The sequence below is a fragment of the Nelumbo lutea genome, chromosome 3, assembly GCF_056320005.1.
Source record: "Nelumbo lutea isolate HS-2025 chromosome 3, American lotus-T2T, whole genome shotgun sequence".
Classification (NCBI taxonomy): Eukaryota; Viridiplantae; Streptophyta; class Magnoliopsida; order Proteales; family Nelumbonaceae; genus Nelumbo; species Nelumbo lutea.
The window spans coordinates 53,170,995-53,186,184 of NC_142686.1; the positions used below are offsets into that span (position 1 = coordinate 53,170,995).

The 15,190-nt window shown below is 38.8% G+C and overlaps 1 protein-coding gene and 1 pseudogene across 1 annotated transcript in view; both read right to left on the reverse strand.

Annotated features, from left to right (window-relative positions):
- TTN8 (Structural maintenance of chromosomes (SMC) family protein) overlaps positions 1-14,944 on the reverse strand; it is a 40,314-nt gene extending 25,370 nt beyond the window's left edge. Inside the window, exons 1-4 of the mRNA XM_088977549.1 lie at positions 14,224-14,944; positions 10,742-10,978; positions 9,702-9,935; positions 6,614-6,852 (exon numbers count right to left, since the gene is read on the reverse strand). Of these exons, the coding sequence (XP_088833675.1) occupies positions 6,614-6,852; positions 9,702-9,935; positions 10,742-10,978; positions 14,224-14,661 (1,148 nt within the window). The 5' untranslated portion in view covers positions 14,662-14,944. The remainder of the gene's footprint in view (positions 1-6,613; positions 6,853-9,701; positions 9,936-10,741; positions 10,979-14,223) is intronic.
- LOC148864999 (CBL-interacting serine/threonine-protein kinase 25 pseudogene) lies at positions 4,963-5,980 on the reverse strand (annotated as a pseudogene).
- Positions 14,945-15,190: the final 246 nt, after the last annotated feature.

A 15,190-nucleotide genomic window follows, 5' to 3' on the forward strand; every position in this document is an offset into this window, starting at 1 on the left:
GTAATGAGTGACAGAATCATATGTAAATATCCATAATATCAATTACATCAGACACACAGAAATTTTAGGAGCAACTTAATGAAACACAGAATATATTATGTTATGTAAAAATGTATTAATGGAGTATTGAGACTGTAATGAGCATGCAGAATAGGGTAATATTTAAAAAAGATTTATAAATAGGAACTTTAAACCAATATCAGCTCATTGAGGGTCTGTTTTTTAGTTGGGCAATTCGAGTCTTGATATAAAGCATCACTCTCATTAGAGAGCAATAGGGACATGTAGTATTTTTTTTTTTATCAATAGCAATAAGCTTTATTAAAGATGGGAAGAACTAATTCAATTATCAAAAAAAAAGATAGGAAGAACTAATTACAAGTGGGGGGGAGGTAAAATGTCTTAACTCCCCACCATCAAATTACAAAGAAAGAGGAATTAGAAATTAGCCCAAAACAAAGACACCGTATTCACCCCTTGCTTGGCTAACCCATCGCCAAGTGAGTTGGCATTTCTTTTCACCCAGTTGTACTTCACCTCAATGTCCCTAGCAAGCCATTTGAATTTTTTCCTTTCATTGCTATAGCTCCACATGCTATTGTTGTCTTCCTTTAGCCATCTAACCAACATCTCGGAATCACCTTCAAGGACCAATCTTCTGGTGTTCAACTCTCTTGCTTTTTGGATTCCTTCCAGAGCCGCAAAGATCTCAGTCGTGAGAGAGTCACCTTCTCCAATTGGGCCTGAAAACAAGGATAGAATATTCCCTTCCTCATTCCTGAACACACCCCCAATCCCAGAAGGCCCTGGATTCCTTAAACTATTCCCATCAAAATTGAGTTTTGCGAATCCAGTGGGTGGGGAAGTCCAAGAGGGTCTAGAAATCCTCTTAATCTGAGCAGAGCTAGCTATCTCTTTCCAATTTCTCAGCAAGTCAGTCATGGAAAATTTGTAAAAAGGTCCAATGATTTCAGCCAATGGACCACCCTTAAGTGTATCATTTCTATTAAGCTCTCAAAGGTTCTTCCCTTGTGTGAAAATATACATGAGTTTCTTTCTTCCCATACGGACCAACAAACAGCTGCCTTGATGCATCTCCACATAATCATCCCTCTTTTCTAAGGCCAGCTGAAATAGGAAGGAGAGAACAAACTTTGCACATTCAAAAGGGGATTCCGATTACACCCAAAAAGGGTGAAAGCCCACTCCCAAATGGTTTTAGCAAACAGGCAAGTAACCATAAGGTGGTAGCTAGTTTCCCCATCAACTTTGCAGAAAGAACACCTATTCGAGGATAAACAAGAATTGGGTCTCTTTCTTTGAAACATGTCATTTGTGTTAATTCTTTCCAGGAAAGTTTCTCAGCAAAAACTACAATCCAAGGAGGAATGGGCTTGCTCTAAACCTCTTTAACAAGGGTCCCCCAAGAGGAGAAGGAGGCTGAATTAAGGTTTCAAAGAACGAGGCACAAGAGAAGGTACCCAAGGAGGAGGGGGTCCAAATTCTGGTATCTTCCTTAATGGGGTCCAAGAAAACATTTTCAAGGATGTTTAACAAAGCCAAAATCCAGCCCATATTTGTATCCTTAATGGCCCTATTCACACCCAGGCTCCACCCAAACCTAGAAGTTGAGTCTAAAGGAACTAAGAAAGAAGAGATAGGTACATTTTTGAGGTTTGACAGAGCATACTGATGAGACTAAAAAGTACCCTCTTTTATCCCCAAATATTCACTCTTTTTCATTCTTTTAGCACTTAATTGAACTCATTACTCTTGTATTTCGATTCAGGGCAAGCAAGAAGGCGATTGGAAGAAAACAAGGCTAATCGGATGATTTTGCACAGTTTCAGCACCATTCAGTAATCTGGGCATAACTCTCTATTCCGAACTCCGATTTAGATAATTCAAGATGCACTGGAAAGATGAGGGATATGCCCACAACTTTTTTGTTTTGGGTTTTGACAGATTCGGTCTGCATCAAAGACGAAATCGGGTCCGAAGTTGGAGCAAGTTCGCAGCAAAGTCCATTTCACAGCTAAAGCCCAATTCGCAGAAGAGCCTTGTAGCAACCCAACTCGAATTCAAGAGACAAGAGTCCCAATTTCGAATGTAATCTCCAGAAAGAGAGTCTTATCAGATTTAAGTTTTGAATGTAATCCTAGAAAGATAAGATGATTGAGATTAGATCACTAGATAAGAGATAGGATAATATTAGTTCAAAACAGATCAGGACTTTCTTAATTGAGGTTAATCTCCTAAAAGAAGTTGGAAAACAGCCATCTCCCTCAGCTATATAAAGGGGGAGGGGGCGGACTAGCTTTAAGCATCAACCAAAAAATTCCATCAATCAAGCATCAAGCAACTCGATCAATCAAGAAAGATCAGTTCGGCCTTCTAAGAAGCAGAGCATGGAGGATTCGAAAATCATGAGCAGTTAAGCTTTTCTTTTCTGGTTCAAGGTTTATTATGGCTATCCTAATAAATCTAAGGTTAAATGCTTGAATTGCAAGACTGACAAAGTCTACCTAGGATCGATGACCAATTGATTAAATCCGAACCCTTGAATCAAAATTCGATAAGACTGATTTCTCTTAAGTTGATATTGCTCTCTTGATTCTTTTTGAATTTTAATTATTTAATTTTCCCACTCTTTATATTGCACACTCAGCTGAGAAATTATTTCCCTAGCTCCCAGTGGGATTCGACCTAGTACCACTACTACTACAAAGAGGGGAATTGTTCCATCAAAGGGGAATCCCCAATCCAAGTTTGTTCCCAAAACTTTATTAGGTTACCTAAGTTCAAGCCATACCTGATCCAAGGGGAGAATGATGGAAGTACATCATGGATGGTTCTCCATGGAGATGTAGTTGTAGCCCTTGCCAGAATTGTAGGATCCCAGCCATTGTCCTCCAGCTCATGAATGCTAGCCACTATCTTCGTCCACAATTTGTCCTTTTTCCAAAAGAAACCTCCATAACCACTTCCCCAATAAAGCCATGTTTCTTTTCCTAATATTTCTTATCCCAAGACCTCCTAATTTTTTAATTCCATTTATCACCTCCCAACCCACCCAATGGTCCTTCTTCTCCTCTCCTGGCTCCCACTAGAAATCCCTCATTAACTTTTTCCAACATGTTGGAGACCTTCGTGGGAATCTTAAACACTAACAAGTAAACAGGTAAGTTATCTAGGGTAGACCTAATCAAAGTGATCTCCCCAAAATTATATAATTTTTCCTCCAAGAAGCAAGTCTTTTCTTGAATCCTTCCACCACCGGGTTCCAAAAGCTTTCTTTCTTGGGATTATCTCCTAAGGGGAGACCTAAGTAATTCGAAGGCCAATCCGAAATTGCACAACCTAAAACTCCTGCATATTCTCTTATTTCCCTCTCCTCCATGTTCACCCCGCTATACAACTCTTATCAAAGTTCACCTTGAAATTAGACATTTGCTCAAAGAGTTGTATTTCCGATTTTAAATTCATAATCCAAGTTATGTCCCCACCTTCACAAAAAGAATTGTATTATCTGCAAATTGCAAGTGTGTAAGTGAAACTTCCTCCCTTCCTACTCTCCATCCTCTTAGTAAATTCCTCGAATCAGCTCTATGAATCAATCCGCCCAAGAACATCTACAATCAAGGTGAATAAAAAAGGAGAAAGTGGGTCACCTTGTCTTATTCCTCTCAAGGCAGGGAAAAAGTCCACCATAGTTTCATTCACCAAAATAGAATAGTGGTAATTCCTAACACAACCCCAAATCCATTTGCATTATCTGTCCCCAAAACCAAAGCATCTCAGCACCTCCAACAAAAATGACCAATCAACTAGGTCATAAGCCTTTTCTAAGTCTAGTTTGCAAAACACTCCCTTCTTTGCTTTCCTAAAACTCTCCAGACTCTCATTTGCAATCAAGATTTGACCAATAGTCTGTCTTCCCTTCACAAACGCTCCTTGGTTGGATGCAATAATAGTACGGAGAACTTTCTTTATCCTAAGAAACAGCACTTTTTCAATTATTTTTTACAGGTTGTTCACTAAGCTTAGTCCTAATATTTTTTCTTTTTGTTTTTCCCTCTAAGGCTCTCCTTTTCACAACAAGATGGTATCAGAGATAAAAGACTCCAAGAACGATTATCATGTCTTAAGATCTGTTAACCATATTCTTTTTATGTCATGATTATATGTTTTTTTTTTCCTATGTTGTATTTCTTGTTTATCATTCTTGTATCTTTCATGAACTTTTACTTTGGTGTTTTGTGTTTCCTCATATAGTTAATTTGTGGCAAAGTCTTCTTTCCCTTTATTTCTGTTACCGGTATGTTTTAGAACAGTGTTGTTAGGGGGCATTTAGTAGTGTTCAATCGATCAACAAATGCTGAAAATGTTGCTTGTACGGTGGTCAGTGATTGTATCGTTGAACCTCCACACTCCAAAAACACCTCTGAAATTTTTAGCGGTCAAGATACCTCTAAGCACATCCATTCATCCAAAGGTAGCAGAAGAAAAATGGTTCCACCCATGCCCTTTTATTATGTTGAAAAACCCAACATTGTTTATTGTCTTCCTGTTGCAACCAGTTCGATGCTTTGGTCAAAATGACAGCTCCAATGTTCGGAAAAGGTGCAATGTTCAATCAGAAGCAGCATGTTTAATGAAGCTACCAGTAGTGATGGAAAACCAACAATTTCTTTACGTGAGTCGGATGGTTCCTCAACATCAGGGCTTGCTCTACAATGAAGATATTGGTTGTGGTTGTTGTGCAAGAGTGGTGTCATCTCTTGTTTTCTCTCCCTGTTTTTCTGTTGTTATAGGCGGTTAGTTGAAGTTGTTGGGTTTGGGAGTGTTATCTCAACACTTGCCTTTAGGTTGTATTCGGTTTTTTCGTTTAGGCTACGTTTGGTAGAGGTGTAAAATCGAACCGGGGTAAACTTTACACCCCGGTTCGATTTTGCAAGCATTCAGTAAGCATGTAATCGGTGTAAAATTACATGTTACCGTTGAATTACGTCGCGCTCTCTCTCTCTCTCTTCTCCTTCTTCTCTCTCTCTCGCTCGCTTCTTCTTCTTCTCCTTCTCTCTCCTTGTTCTTCTTCTTCCTCCCGGTTTCACTCTGATTTGTTCATACCTACCATCGGTCTTCAACTTTCCCCCTTCTCCGATCAATCTTCAATCTGGGTCCTCTACTCAGCCTCCATGCCACAAGCTTCTTCACCGGCGTAAGAATCGGTGTTACAGATCTGTATCTCCTTCACCCGTACCAAACGACAACGAATCGAAGGGATTTGAGGTGTTGCAAATCTGCTCAACCTCCATCGCTCGCCCCTTCACCCAAAGCAACACGTAGGTGCTGCTCGGAAAACTTTCCGGTACATCTTCATCATGTTCTCGTCCTGGAAGCAACACGTAGAGAATGACCCCACAAGACCAAATATCCGCTTTCAATCCGTTGTACCCTTTCTTCCTTAGAATCTTGGGGGCCACATAGGCCGGCATCCCACACTACGTGTGTAGGAGTCCATCATTGAGGAGCTGCTCTAGCAAAGCAAATAACCACCAAAATCAGAGATTTTGAGATTTCCGTTCTCATTAAGGAGGAGATTCTCGGGTTTCTGATCACAGTGAGAGACGCCCCTGTTGTGGCAAAAATCAACAACACTAATCAATTGCTGGAAATACTTTCGAGCGACATCCTCCTTGAGCTTCCCTCTGTAGACTTTAGCAAAGAGCTCACCACCTCGAACGTACTCCATAATAAAGAAGATCTTCGATTTCGTCGCCACGACTTCCTCGAGCTCGACGACGTTGGGATGGCAGACCAGACGCATGACGGAGATCTCCCGCGTGATCTGCTCCATTAATCCTTCCTTCTTGACCTGGTCCTTGTTGATCACATTGATGGAAACGCTCTCGCCGGTATTGAGTTCCTTCCGCCAAGACCCAAATTTACACCATAGGAAACCAAACGTGATCAATGTAAATTTTCAAAATCAACCGGTCCTAATTTCCATCCATCATTAAACCAGTTTACATTTTCCCTGGTGTAAAATTTGAATTTACACCTCAAACAAATGCAGCCTGAATAAAAATTCTTTTGTTACTTATCAAAAAAAATATTTTGAAGGTGATTTTCTATTAATTCTGCAACTGTTAAGTAAATGATGTGCATAAATGGTTAGGTAGATGGACTAGCCTACGCTGTAGGGGGGTGCCTTGGCACAATCCAGATTGTATTCTATTCTGATAAGCTGCTGATATGCTATTGATTAAAGAAAAGACCAATAGTCCCACATATTAGTAATGGTAAAGCCAATACTTCATTCCAAGAACTATATATCTAATATCACAAGTATCAAAATACAACACCACCAGTAAATAGCCATCATTGTTTGATCTTGAGAAACAATTATTAATAAGAACAACAAAATCACTAGTTTCTGTCAAGAACACACAACAATAAAGAGTTCCAAAGTTGATGCTTGAAAATATTGACATTTAAGAATTAGTAGAGCAAATTAAGCATAAAAGTATAATTAACTGACAAAATCAAGAGAAATACATTATTAGCCTAAGATTATTATGACTGACCAAAACACTCAAAAACGAAAACTTACATCTGATTGTATTCCTTTAATTGGCTGTCAGCTAGTTGTAGTTTTCCAGCACCATCTTGACCCTTTTCATTTAGACTGTTTAACTCTATTGTGACATCATGCAGATCATTCTGTAGTTTTTTAATTTCTTCATCATGCTTCCTCTGATCTTCAATCTTCTTATCTAGCTCCTTTCGGCTACTTTTGATCTTTGAATTAATACGGGACATTTCTTCCTTTAACTTCAGAAGCTCAGGTTGCTGCCAAGAGGAAAGCAACACAATGAGGAATCTAGTATCTATTAAATTAGGTTACATATATCATAAAGCTAAATCTAAATGTCATTTGAAACAAACAAGAGGAAAAATCATTCCTTCACAAGGCCACTGTGACATAGCAAAACCAAAAAAAACCAAGACAATCATATGCTCCAGGTAGATGTTGCATTTGCAGATGCACATTCCCTTCTCAAAAATGACTACGAGTCAATAATGCAGAGGAGATTTCTTTTATGGACATAATGCAGTACGACATGTTATGCACATAAGGAAAGAAAACAACAGTAGAGTAAATGTTGAAATGGCAATCAATAAGGAATTATGGATCAAAATGATGGAGTTGGATGAAGATGTGTGCTTCCACCACAAATTCTCAATTCTTTTGAATGGAAGTCTCACTGATTTTTTTCAAAAATTCTAGAGGCATTAGACAGAGTGGCCCATTTTCCTCTCTTCCCTTCATCTGTACAATGGAGGCTTTGGCAAAACTAAAAAAAGGGCAGCTCAGGGAGGCTTCCCTGGTGGTTTTGGTGTTGTTGATGGCTTTACCAAAGTTGAGCTACTTTATTTTGCAATGATGCTTGTCAAAGAAGTGTCTCAAGAGAAGTACAGAATCTAATTGAGTTTTGAATAGGTTTGAAATGGTTTCAGGCCTGAGAATTAATTCAAAAGAAGCTCTACTACAGGACACAATTATCAGGGGCAAGCTCCACCACTGTGCTAATAGCCCATCTTGCAGCCCTCCCATTAGGACCCACTATTCCAAAAGTGAGAGCAACCCTATCTCTCTCTTTCATTTTTGCACCTTCATGTCATCAAATGGGAGGGACATGGGGATGTAAAAAGATTGTATCAACTTGTTCTGACCCAGGACTATAAGCTTATGGGCTCAGTCTCATATCATCATTGAAAAACAAAAGAAGATTTCCATATTCAAGCTGAGCTCAAACCAAAATAGCCCAGTGTTTTAAAAGTGCAAGGCGCAAAAAAGGCGCAGGGGTCAATTTGTGCCTAAGGTGCAAGGCACAAGGCGAGGCGCGCGCCTTTTTGAAGCAAGGTGCAAAAATTTAAAAAAAAATGCTAAAAATTAAAAAAAAATGTCAGAAAATGCCAAAAAAAATAAAAAAATATTAAGCATAATATTACTAAAAATATAAAGTTAAACTTTAAAATAATGTTTTAAAAAACCTATTATCTAAAATTAAAATACATAAACATAAGATGAAAAGCATATTCAAATGAGAATTTAAAAATAAAATCAAACATATAAAACATTTTCAAGCATGTAAAACCTCTAATCTCTTTTTTCACTCAATTGCAGTACTTCACATAGCTAATGTAATGTAAAACATATTAAATTCCTGATTCTACGAGCCGCCTTTGTGCCACGCCCCTCGAGGCATGCCTTTTAAATCACTGAAATAGCCAACAAGCATTAGCTCTTCTTGAAAAGGAGGTGACCCAGTGCTAGAACTAGTTAAGCAGCAATACCTCTTTATTCTTCTTCTTTTTTATGTTATGTTATTTAAATAAGGGCAGAATTGTAATTTTATATTATACTAAGAAATAATTAAAGCAGGGGGCAGTTATGAGAGAGTTCGTTCAATCTCTCTCTCTCTTTTGCAACCCTATTTTCCTCCCCTCTTCTTCTTTTCTCTTCTTCTCTCTATTCTCTCTCAATTGGACATGTTTACATATTGTTTTCTCCTATTTTCTTTTATTGCAAGGCAAATCACATGGTATCACTCTATCAGAGAACTTAGTGATTGGCCTGCAATCGTCTTGATCGTCATGCATCCTTTGCATCAAAAGAATTCATTCTATTCATAAAGGAAGGAAAAGGAACTGAAAAGTACTGGTCGTTTTCCAGAGTAGGAGGATTCCATGCTGTTGTGGTTGGTGTAGTTTTGGTGGTTTGCTAAGGACCCCTAATCAGCAGTTCAAAAAGTAACAGCATAGATGAACATGTTGGGCGAATCAATCTCCTCCTTGTTTGTGATGACTATGTGATTTATTGTGGTGTGGCAGTAACTCAGTAAGTTATTTACATGTTTATGACATCTGCCAGTAATCCAAGTGCGCGAAAGACTTCTTTATATTCTTTGTTGTTGCTGTAAGTGTGCCTTAGCGGGTATCCAGAAGTAGTTGGACTTTGGTAGAGTGGTTTAGTGAGTGCCCAGTAGCAGTTGGTTATTGGTTAGGCAACCAGTAAGGTTTTTCAGCTTTATGGCTTCATCAAGTAATGAAAATAAATCTTCCATGATGTTACAGCCAGATTTTATGGTCATTCAAATGACTTCTGTTAAGCTCAAGGATACCAATTGTGTACCGTCATCTCAGGAGGGGACCAAAAAAGACACATTCAAGAATTTGCAGGTGTCTAAGGACCTATGAATTTAAAAAAAACAAAAAAAGTATCGCATATATGTTTTATAAATTTGAACAAGACTTTGAATCCATCTAGAGGTCCAAATAATGGCCCATTTGGTGGCACATTTAAGGCTAGTTTGGGAGTTCGGAATCCAGCATTGCATATATGATAATTATGGCTTCGACAAGATTTTGAACCATCAAATGACCAAAGTAATGACCCATTTGGTGCTGAATGTAGGGCTGCTTTTTGGGAACCCATCTTTGATGATAGCTATATGTTATGTGTGTCTGTGTGTGTGGAGAGAGACAGAGAAAAGGCCAGCATACACAAAATTATGGTGGCAAGATACACTTATATAGGATGTTTAATATGATGAAAAAAAAGCAAGTGCATGAGAAATATTATTCAGGCCAAGAGAAAAGAATATATGAGAGATAATGTCTGTGAAGGTACTGACCTTCTTATCAAGTTTACTCTTTTTCTCTACAATCTTCTTATCACAAAGTGCAATCTCTTTCAAATATCCAGCTTGTTCTTTCTTTTTGGCACTTACTTCATGTTCACACGCCTCTTGCTCCTTCAGAACCTCTTCACGATTTCTTTTTTCAGCTTCAAGGTCATCATTTGTTTTTTTCAACTCCTTTCCAATGTTAAATAATTGCCACAAAAAATGCTCTTCTTTCAAAGATTTCTGTAACATAGAAAAGAAGTAATACTTGTAACTATGAAGAGCAAATTTTGTAACAGATTCTATGATTGAGCTTCAGGGGAAACCATGCTCATAATGCCACCTCACATTTTACCATTATTAAATAATAAAAAGCAACTTCTGACATAGCATTTAAACTAAATCCAATAAATTTTACATGGTAATTCAAAAGAACAAAATCCAATAGATTGAAAACTGGGCCACATATCGAACCAAAAAGCTTCAGTTCCCAGGTTTATCAGTTTAACCGCTTGCTGCCAGAACCTCTATAAAACAGTGAACTTGAAAGCTATCCAATTCCTGATTTCACAGTTAAACCTGGCAGTGCATGAAGTCCAGTTTTCAAAAATTTTGCAAAAACCAAAGCATTTGCAAGAGCAATTAAGAAAGTTTACAACATAATTAACAGAAACACTGGCAATGCTTCCTCTTACAAACATGAGGCATCAAAATGACTAATTTACTTGGAAAAATATGCTCACATGGTCAACTAAATTCAATAAACTAAAACAAAAAGTTAGAAAGGAAATATAAATTATTACCTTTCAATAAGAAGATTTTGGATCTCACGATATGGATGCAAGAAAAATAGAAATGAAACTAGATAGATGAAAAGTCCAAGGAAGAAGCAACTTCATAACAAAAGGATAACCTCAAGCAACTATCATGTGATACTTTATGGAGCCCAAGGAAGAATAATCTAGCCATAATAAATTATTTAACATCACAAAAATATCAAAAGGGTGATAATGAATTAAAAGGCTGTGTATGAACTTTATAATGAATACCAGCTGATCTTGCAAGCGCTTATGTTTTTCAGCCTCTTCTTTCTGTTCTTTCTTCTGCTTTCTCTCCATGACTACTTGTCTCTTTCTCTGATAAACAAGTGCTGATTTTTCTTCAGCCCTGGCCTTCTGTTCTTCTAGATCCTCGTAGTCTTTCTTAAGGTCTTCAGAACCAGATATCTGCTCAAGAAGTGCAGTGAGCTCCTTGGGATTTTTTGACGCAATTGACTCCACATCACCCTACAACACAATGTAATAAGACTTGAGCAATCAAACACCTTATATCCAGCATAACTAACAAGCATAGCCACACATTTACACATCAAGATCAATGCAGTCAGGTAGAACTCAAAGTAAAACGGAAGCATATGGAAAGCATAACTATTATAAAGTAATTATGATAAACAATGTTTAAACTATACACGATGCATTAACACTGACATGTGAATTCTAGTGAGAGCTTAACATATTTCTAAAACATGAAACACTTCAACATGTATGAGAACGAAAAAAGGCAAGATGGGAAAGATGTGAAGGAAACAGAAAAGTCTCATATTGAAACCCCAGCGGTGGTTACACCAGATACGGTAATTATTCAAAAGCATTTGAATTTAGAGATGAAGGGACGAGCATTAAAACTTTCACATAAGTATTAAGAAAAGGAGCCACATCAGACCCTAGGTGGGGACCACCTGTTGAAAAGGCATTTAGGATGGGAGTAAATCAGAACTGACTGAGAGGAGAAATTACCAGTTGGTTGAACCGGGTCAGGGGATTGGCTGAGTGGAAAAGTTGGGTGCATGTGACATTTTTAATAATCATGAGTCGAGGGCTAAGGAGTGTACGAGGACCAACAGGAGACAAATAACATGTGTCCATTATCATACCCGGTTAGTCCCTCTACGAAGAATGAACCGAAAAAATGTCCGCTACAGTGGCATCCAAGGGCAGAATCTCAGAAGATTTACTCCAACCAATCTGCAACTGATCAACCTAATCCCAGATATACTAGGACTAGATCGGAGGAAAATGAAGTTGTTGATGGAGGTTGGGTGGCTTGTACTGACTCAGACGAGGATGACTTTTCTTCAAACTCCATGTCGCTCATTGGCAGTGTGGGGGAAAATGATAAGCCAGAAGGCAAAAGAAGATGGGCTTAGTACTGAGTTGCTCTTTGCTGAAGAAGACTGTAAGGATACTAAAACCCCTGTTTTGGCCTCAACTAATGACAAAGGAGGTAATGCCAACACCGTGTACAAGAAGGTCAATGAGGAGGAAAGTCAAATCCTGGGAAAAGGAAGATCATAACCAAGTCAAGCTCATTGGCAGGGTGTCTATAAGGAGATAGATGAGAATCTTTCAAAGACCTAACAGAGAGACTCCAGGCGGGGATAGGCAACAACTTTTTGGGGGTGATCACAGAATGTTAACAGAGTCGGGATGGACTTTTCGAGCTTAATCTAAGAGTGTACAGAGTAATATCCAACCAAATGAACATGGAAGGGCTACAGAGCCTTCAGTCCCAGCCATCATTTCTACCAAGACCCAGGTACTTTTGTGATTTCGTTTTCGGATACTAACTTGTGCTCTGTGTCTGAGAATCTTTGTCCAAGTTCCCAGCCTATTGCAAAGCCGCAAGCCTTTGCTAATTTAGCCTGAGCCACTACTTTGAGGGAAGAGGAAAAGGATAGAAGGGAAAAGATTGTGGTGATAGAAGAGGAGGAGGAAGGAAAAAAGAATTTGGGAATTGATAGAAGCCTAATTTGAGAAATTGAAGAGGAAAGAATTAGAAGGAAGTACAGAAAATAGCAAATACAAAACATCCCAAAATGAGTTATCCCTGTTAACCCTTTGTTTAGCAAGAGCATCAGATCGCCGAGTCCAGATCCATCAACCAAGCCACAACTGCCTTCGAGTCCCCTTGTATTATCAGATTTTCCACACCAAGTTGAACTGCTAATTGAATCCCTTGTATAGCTGCTAATAATTCAAATCTAGTAGAACCTCCATTTTCCCCTGGACCAGAGAAAAAAGCTAGGATATTACTGTCCTTCCCTCATCACCCCTTCAATTCCCGACGGTCCAGGGTTACCTCGACTACTACCATCAAAATTGAGTTTTACAACCCCATCAGGAAGATGAACCCATTCTGCAATAACACTCTGCTTTCAAGATGAACTGCTAGCCACTACCAACCAACACCACTGCAAGTCATCAAAAGTAAGGACTGGAACAAGACGGTAGTCTTCAACCAATGTAAATACCCTTGTCAAGATGTATTCCTTGACTTCTAGCAAACACATTCCCTTATAATAATTCATTGAGTGATAAGAGGGTATGGAGGTGGAGCAAGGATGGTGTTTTCATAATCAATCCTTTTTTATAATAAGTTGGTTGAACCTAGGGAGGTCAGTTCACTTAGGCTAGGATTTGGTGTCTTGGAGCTCCTGCTAAAATTGTCTTGCTATCATGGACTGCCGCACTAAACTAGTTACTAGTATTCAACCACTGTGGGTCATACTTTTTTTTTGTAATGAGAGTTTGGAATCTGTGGATCATACTTTTCTCCATTGCATTTATGTTCAAAGACCCCGGGGAATATGGAAGATTTTCTAAGGAGCTGGTATTTACAGGGATGATTAAGAGAAGAAAGTGATTTGGAGGTCCTTCCTCTGGATTTAGTTTGGGCTTTTTGGGGTACAATTTACTCCTGAGTAGCAGTACATAGATGTTTTGGTGGGCAGCCCTTATAGTTCTTTTTTTTCATTTCTGATACATTTTTTTGTAATTACCAGAGAGCATTCTGATGTATAGTCTTGGGATTGAGGTGCACATGTTCTTCCTGCCGCAGAATTTTTGGCTTGTATTTTTGTTTATCTTTAATACAATAATTTACCATTATCTAGAAAAAAGATGAACCCAACAGACTCACATCTCCAGATAAATATTGAAATCTTTAGTAATTGAAACTTGACAGTTGACATTAACCATGACCCTCTTTGCACATACAATAAATAACAGAACATTGAGAAAATAATGGCAACCAACTTTTTGAGGTATTGCAATTCCTCTCACTCTATTAATATTAATCAGTTTCATCTTCATGTGCAAAATCCTCAAAATCTAACTTGTCTCTCTGTAACAATTGATGGAATCATACAGAACCCTCATTTCATGCACATACCTAGGAAGTGCTCAGCGCAGATTCATATATTTATATTCATTTGGACTTTGTAAGGCCCTCTCCTCTCAAAAGGATAGTTAAATTCGAAGGAACAACTAGAACCAATCAAAAGAGGAGATAGTAACATAACAAGTAATGACTGCAGAGAAATGTAATGTAGCACGTTGATATTAGTCAAAAGAATAAACATTTGAAATTTGTGTGATGGGTTACAAGGTCTGTGCATCAAAAGATAAAATGCAAAAGAATGTAAAAGTAATAATATAAATGCGCGTGCAATCCAAAATCAAGTTGAAAGTACCTGAAAAACAAGGAAGTTTCGCGCCTTGACAAGAATACCAAGCGACTTCAGCTTATTGTTATACTCATCCCACGTCACAATCTTTCCATCAAGTCTGTACTCGCTGCCTCCAGAACTCGTGATCGTTCGCGTGAACTGAATCTCCGAGCCATTACTCAGTTGGTAAACAAGCCGAACAAAAGCCCTTCTTCCCTTCTGTTCCTTCTCCTTGTCATCATAAGCATAAATCAAATCCTTCAGCTGCGCGCCTCGCAATTGAACCGAACGCACACCAAGAACGAAGCTTATGGCGTCCATGAGATTAGACTTTCCAGCGCCATTCGGACCGATAATTGCAGTGAAGTCATAGAACGGGCCGATGATTTGCTGACCTTTATACGATTTGAAATTCTCGAGCTCTAGACGGAGAATCTTCCCGGGAGACAGCAAAGACGGCATAATTTAGTGGACGGAGTTCGTAATTAGGGTTTCGGATGGACTTCAATCGATAATATCGTGGAGTATTCAGAGATAGGGCTTTGAGGTCCAAATGCTAGGGTTCCATGGAGATCTCGTGTCTGTACGACTTTAGGAGAGAATGAACTGGAGGTGGAATCTGGGAGAAGTGATAGACGAAGCGAATTGAAGATTGTTAGTGGCGGGAACGAGGAGAGAGTGAAGATAGCGAGCGGAAAAAGTGAAATAACGGAAGCTGTATACTAAGGAAAAAAAAGAGGCTGGCACCCAACCAAACACGACGGAACGGGCCTCAGTCTCTGCGTCGGAACCCGGACCGGGCGGGTTGCCGAACCGTCAAATGAAAGTCAACTTTGACCGTATTAAGGCCCTGTTGCTGTTGGCCTGTTGGGGTGTCCTTCAATTACAATTATCCAAAAAAGATGAATTACTTTCAAGGCCTTACTCGTTTTTCAAAATTTCGTTGGATAAGTGCACGTAAAATGTTTTATGCGAAAACGGTAATTTGACT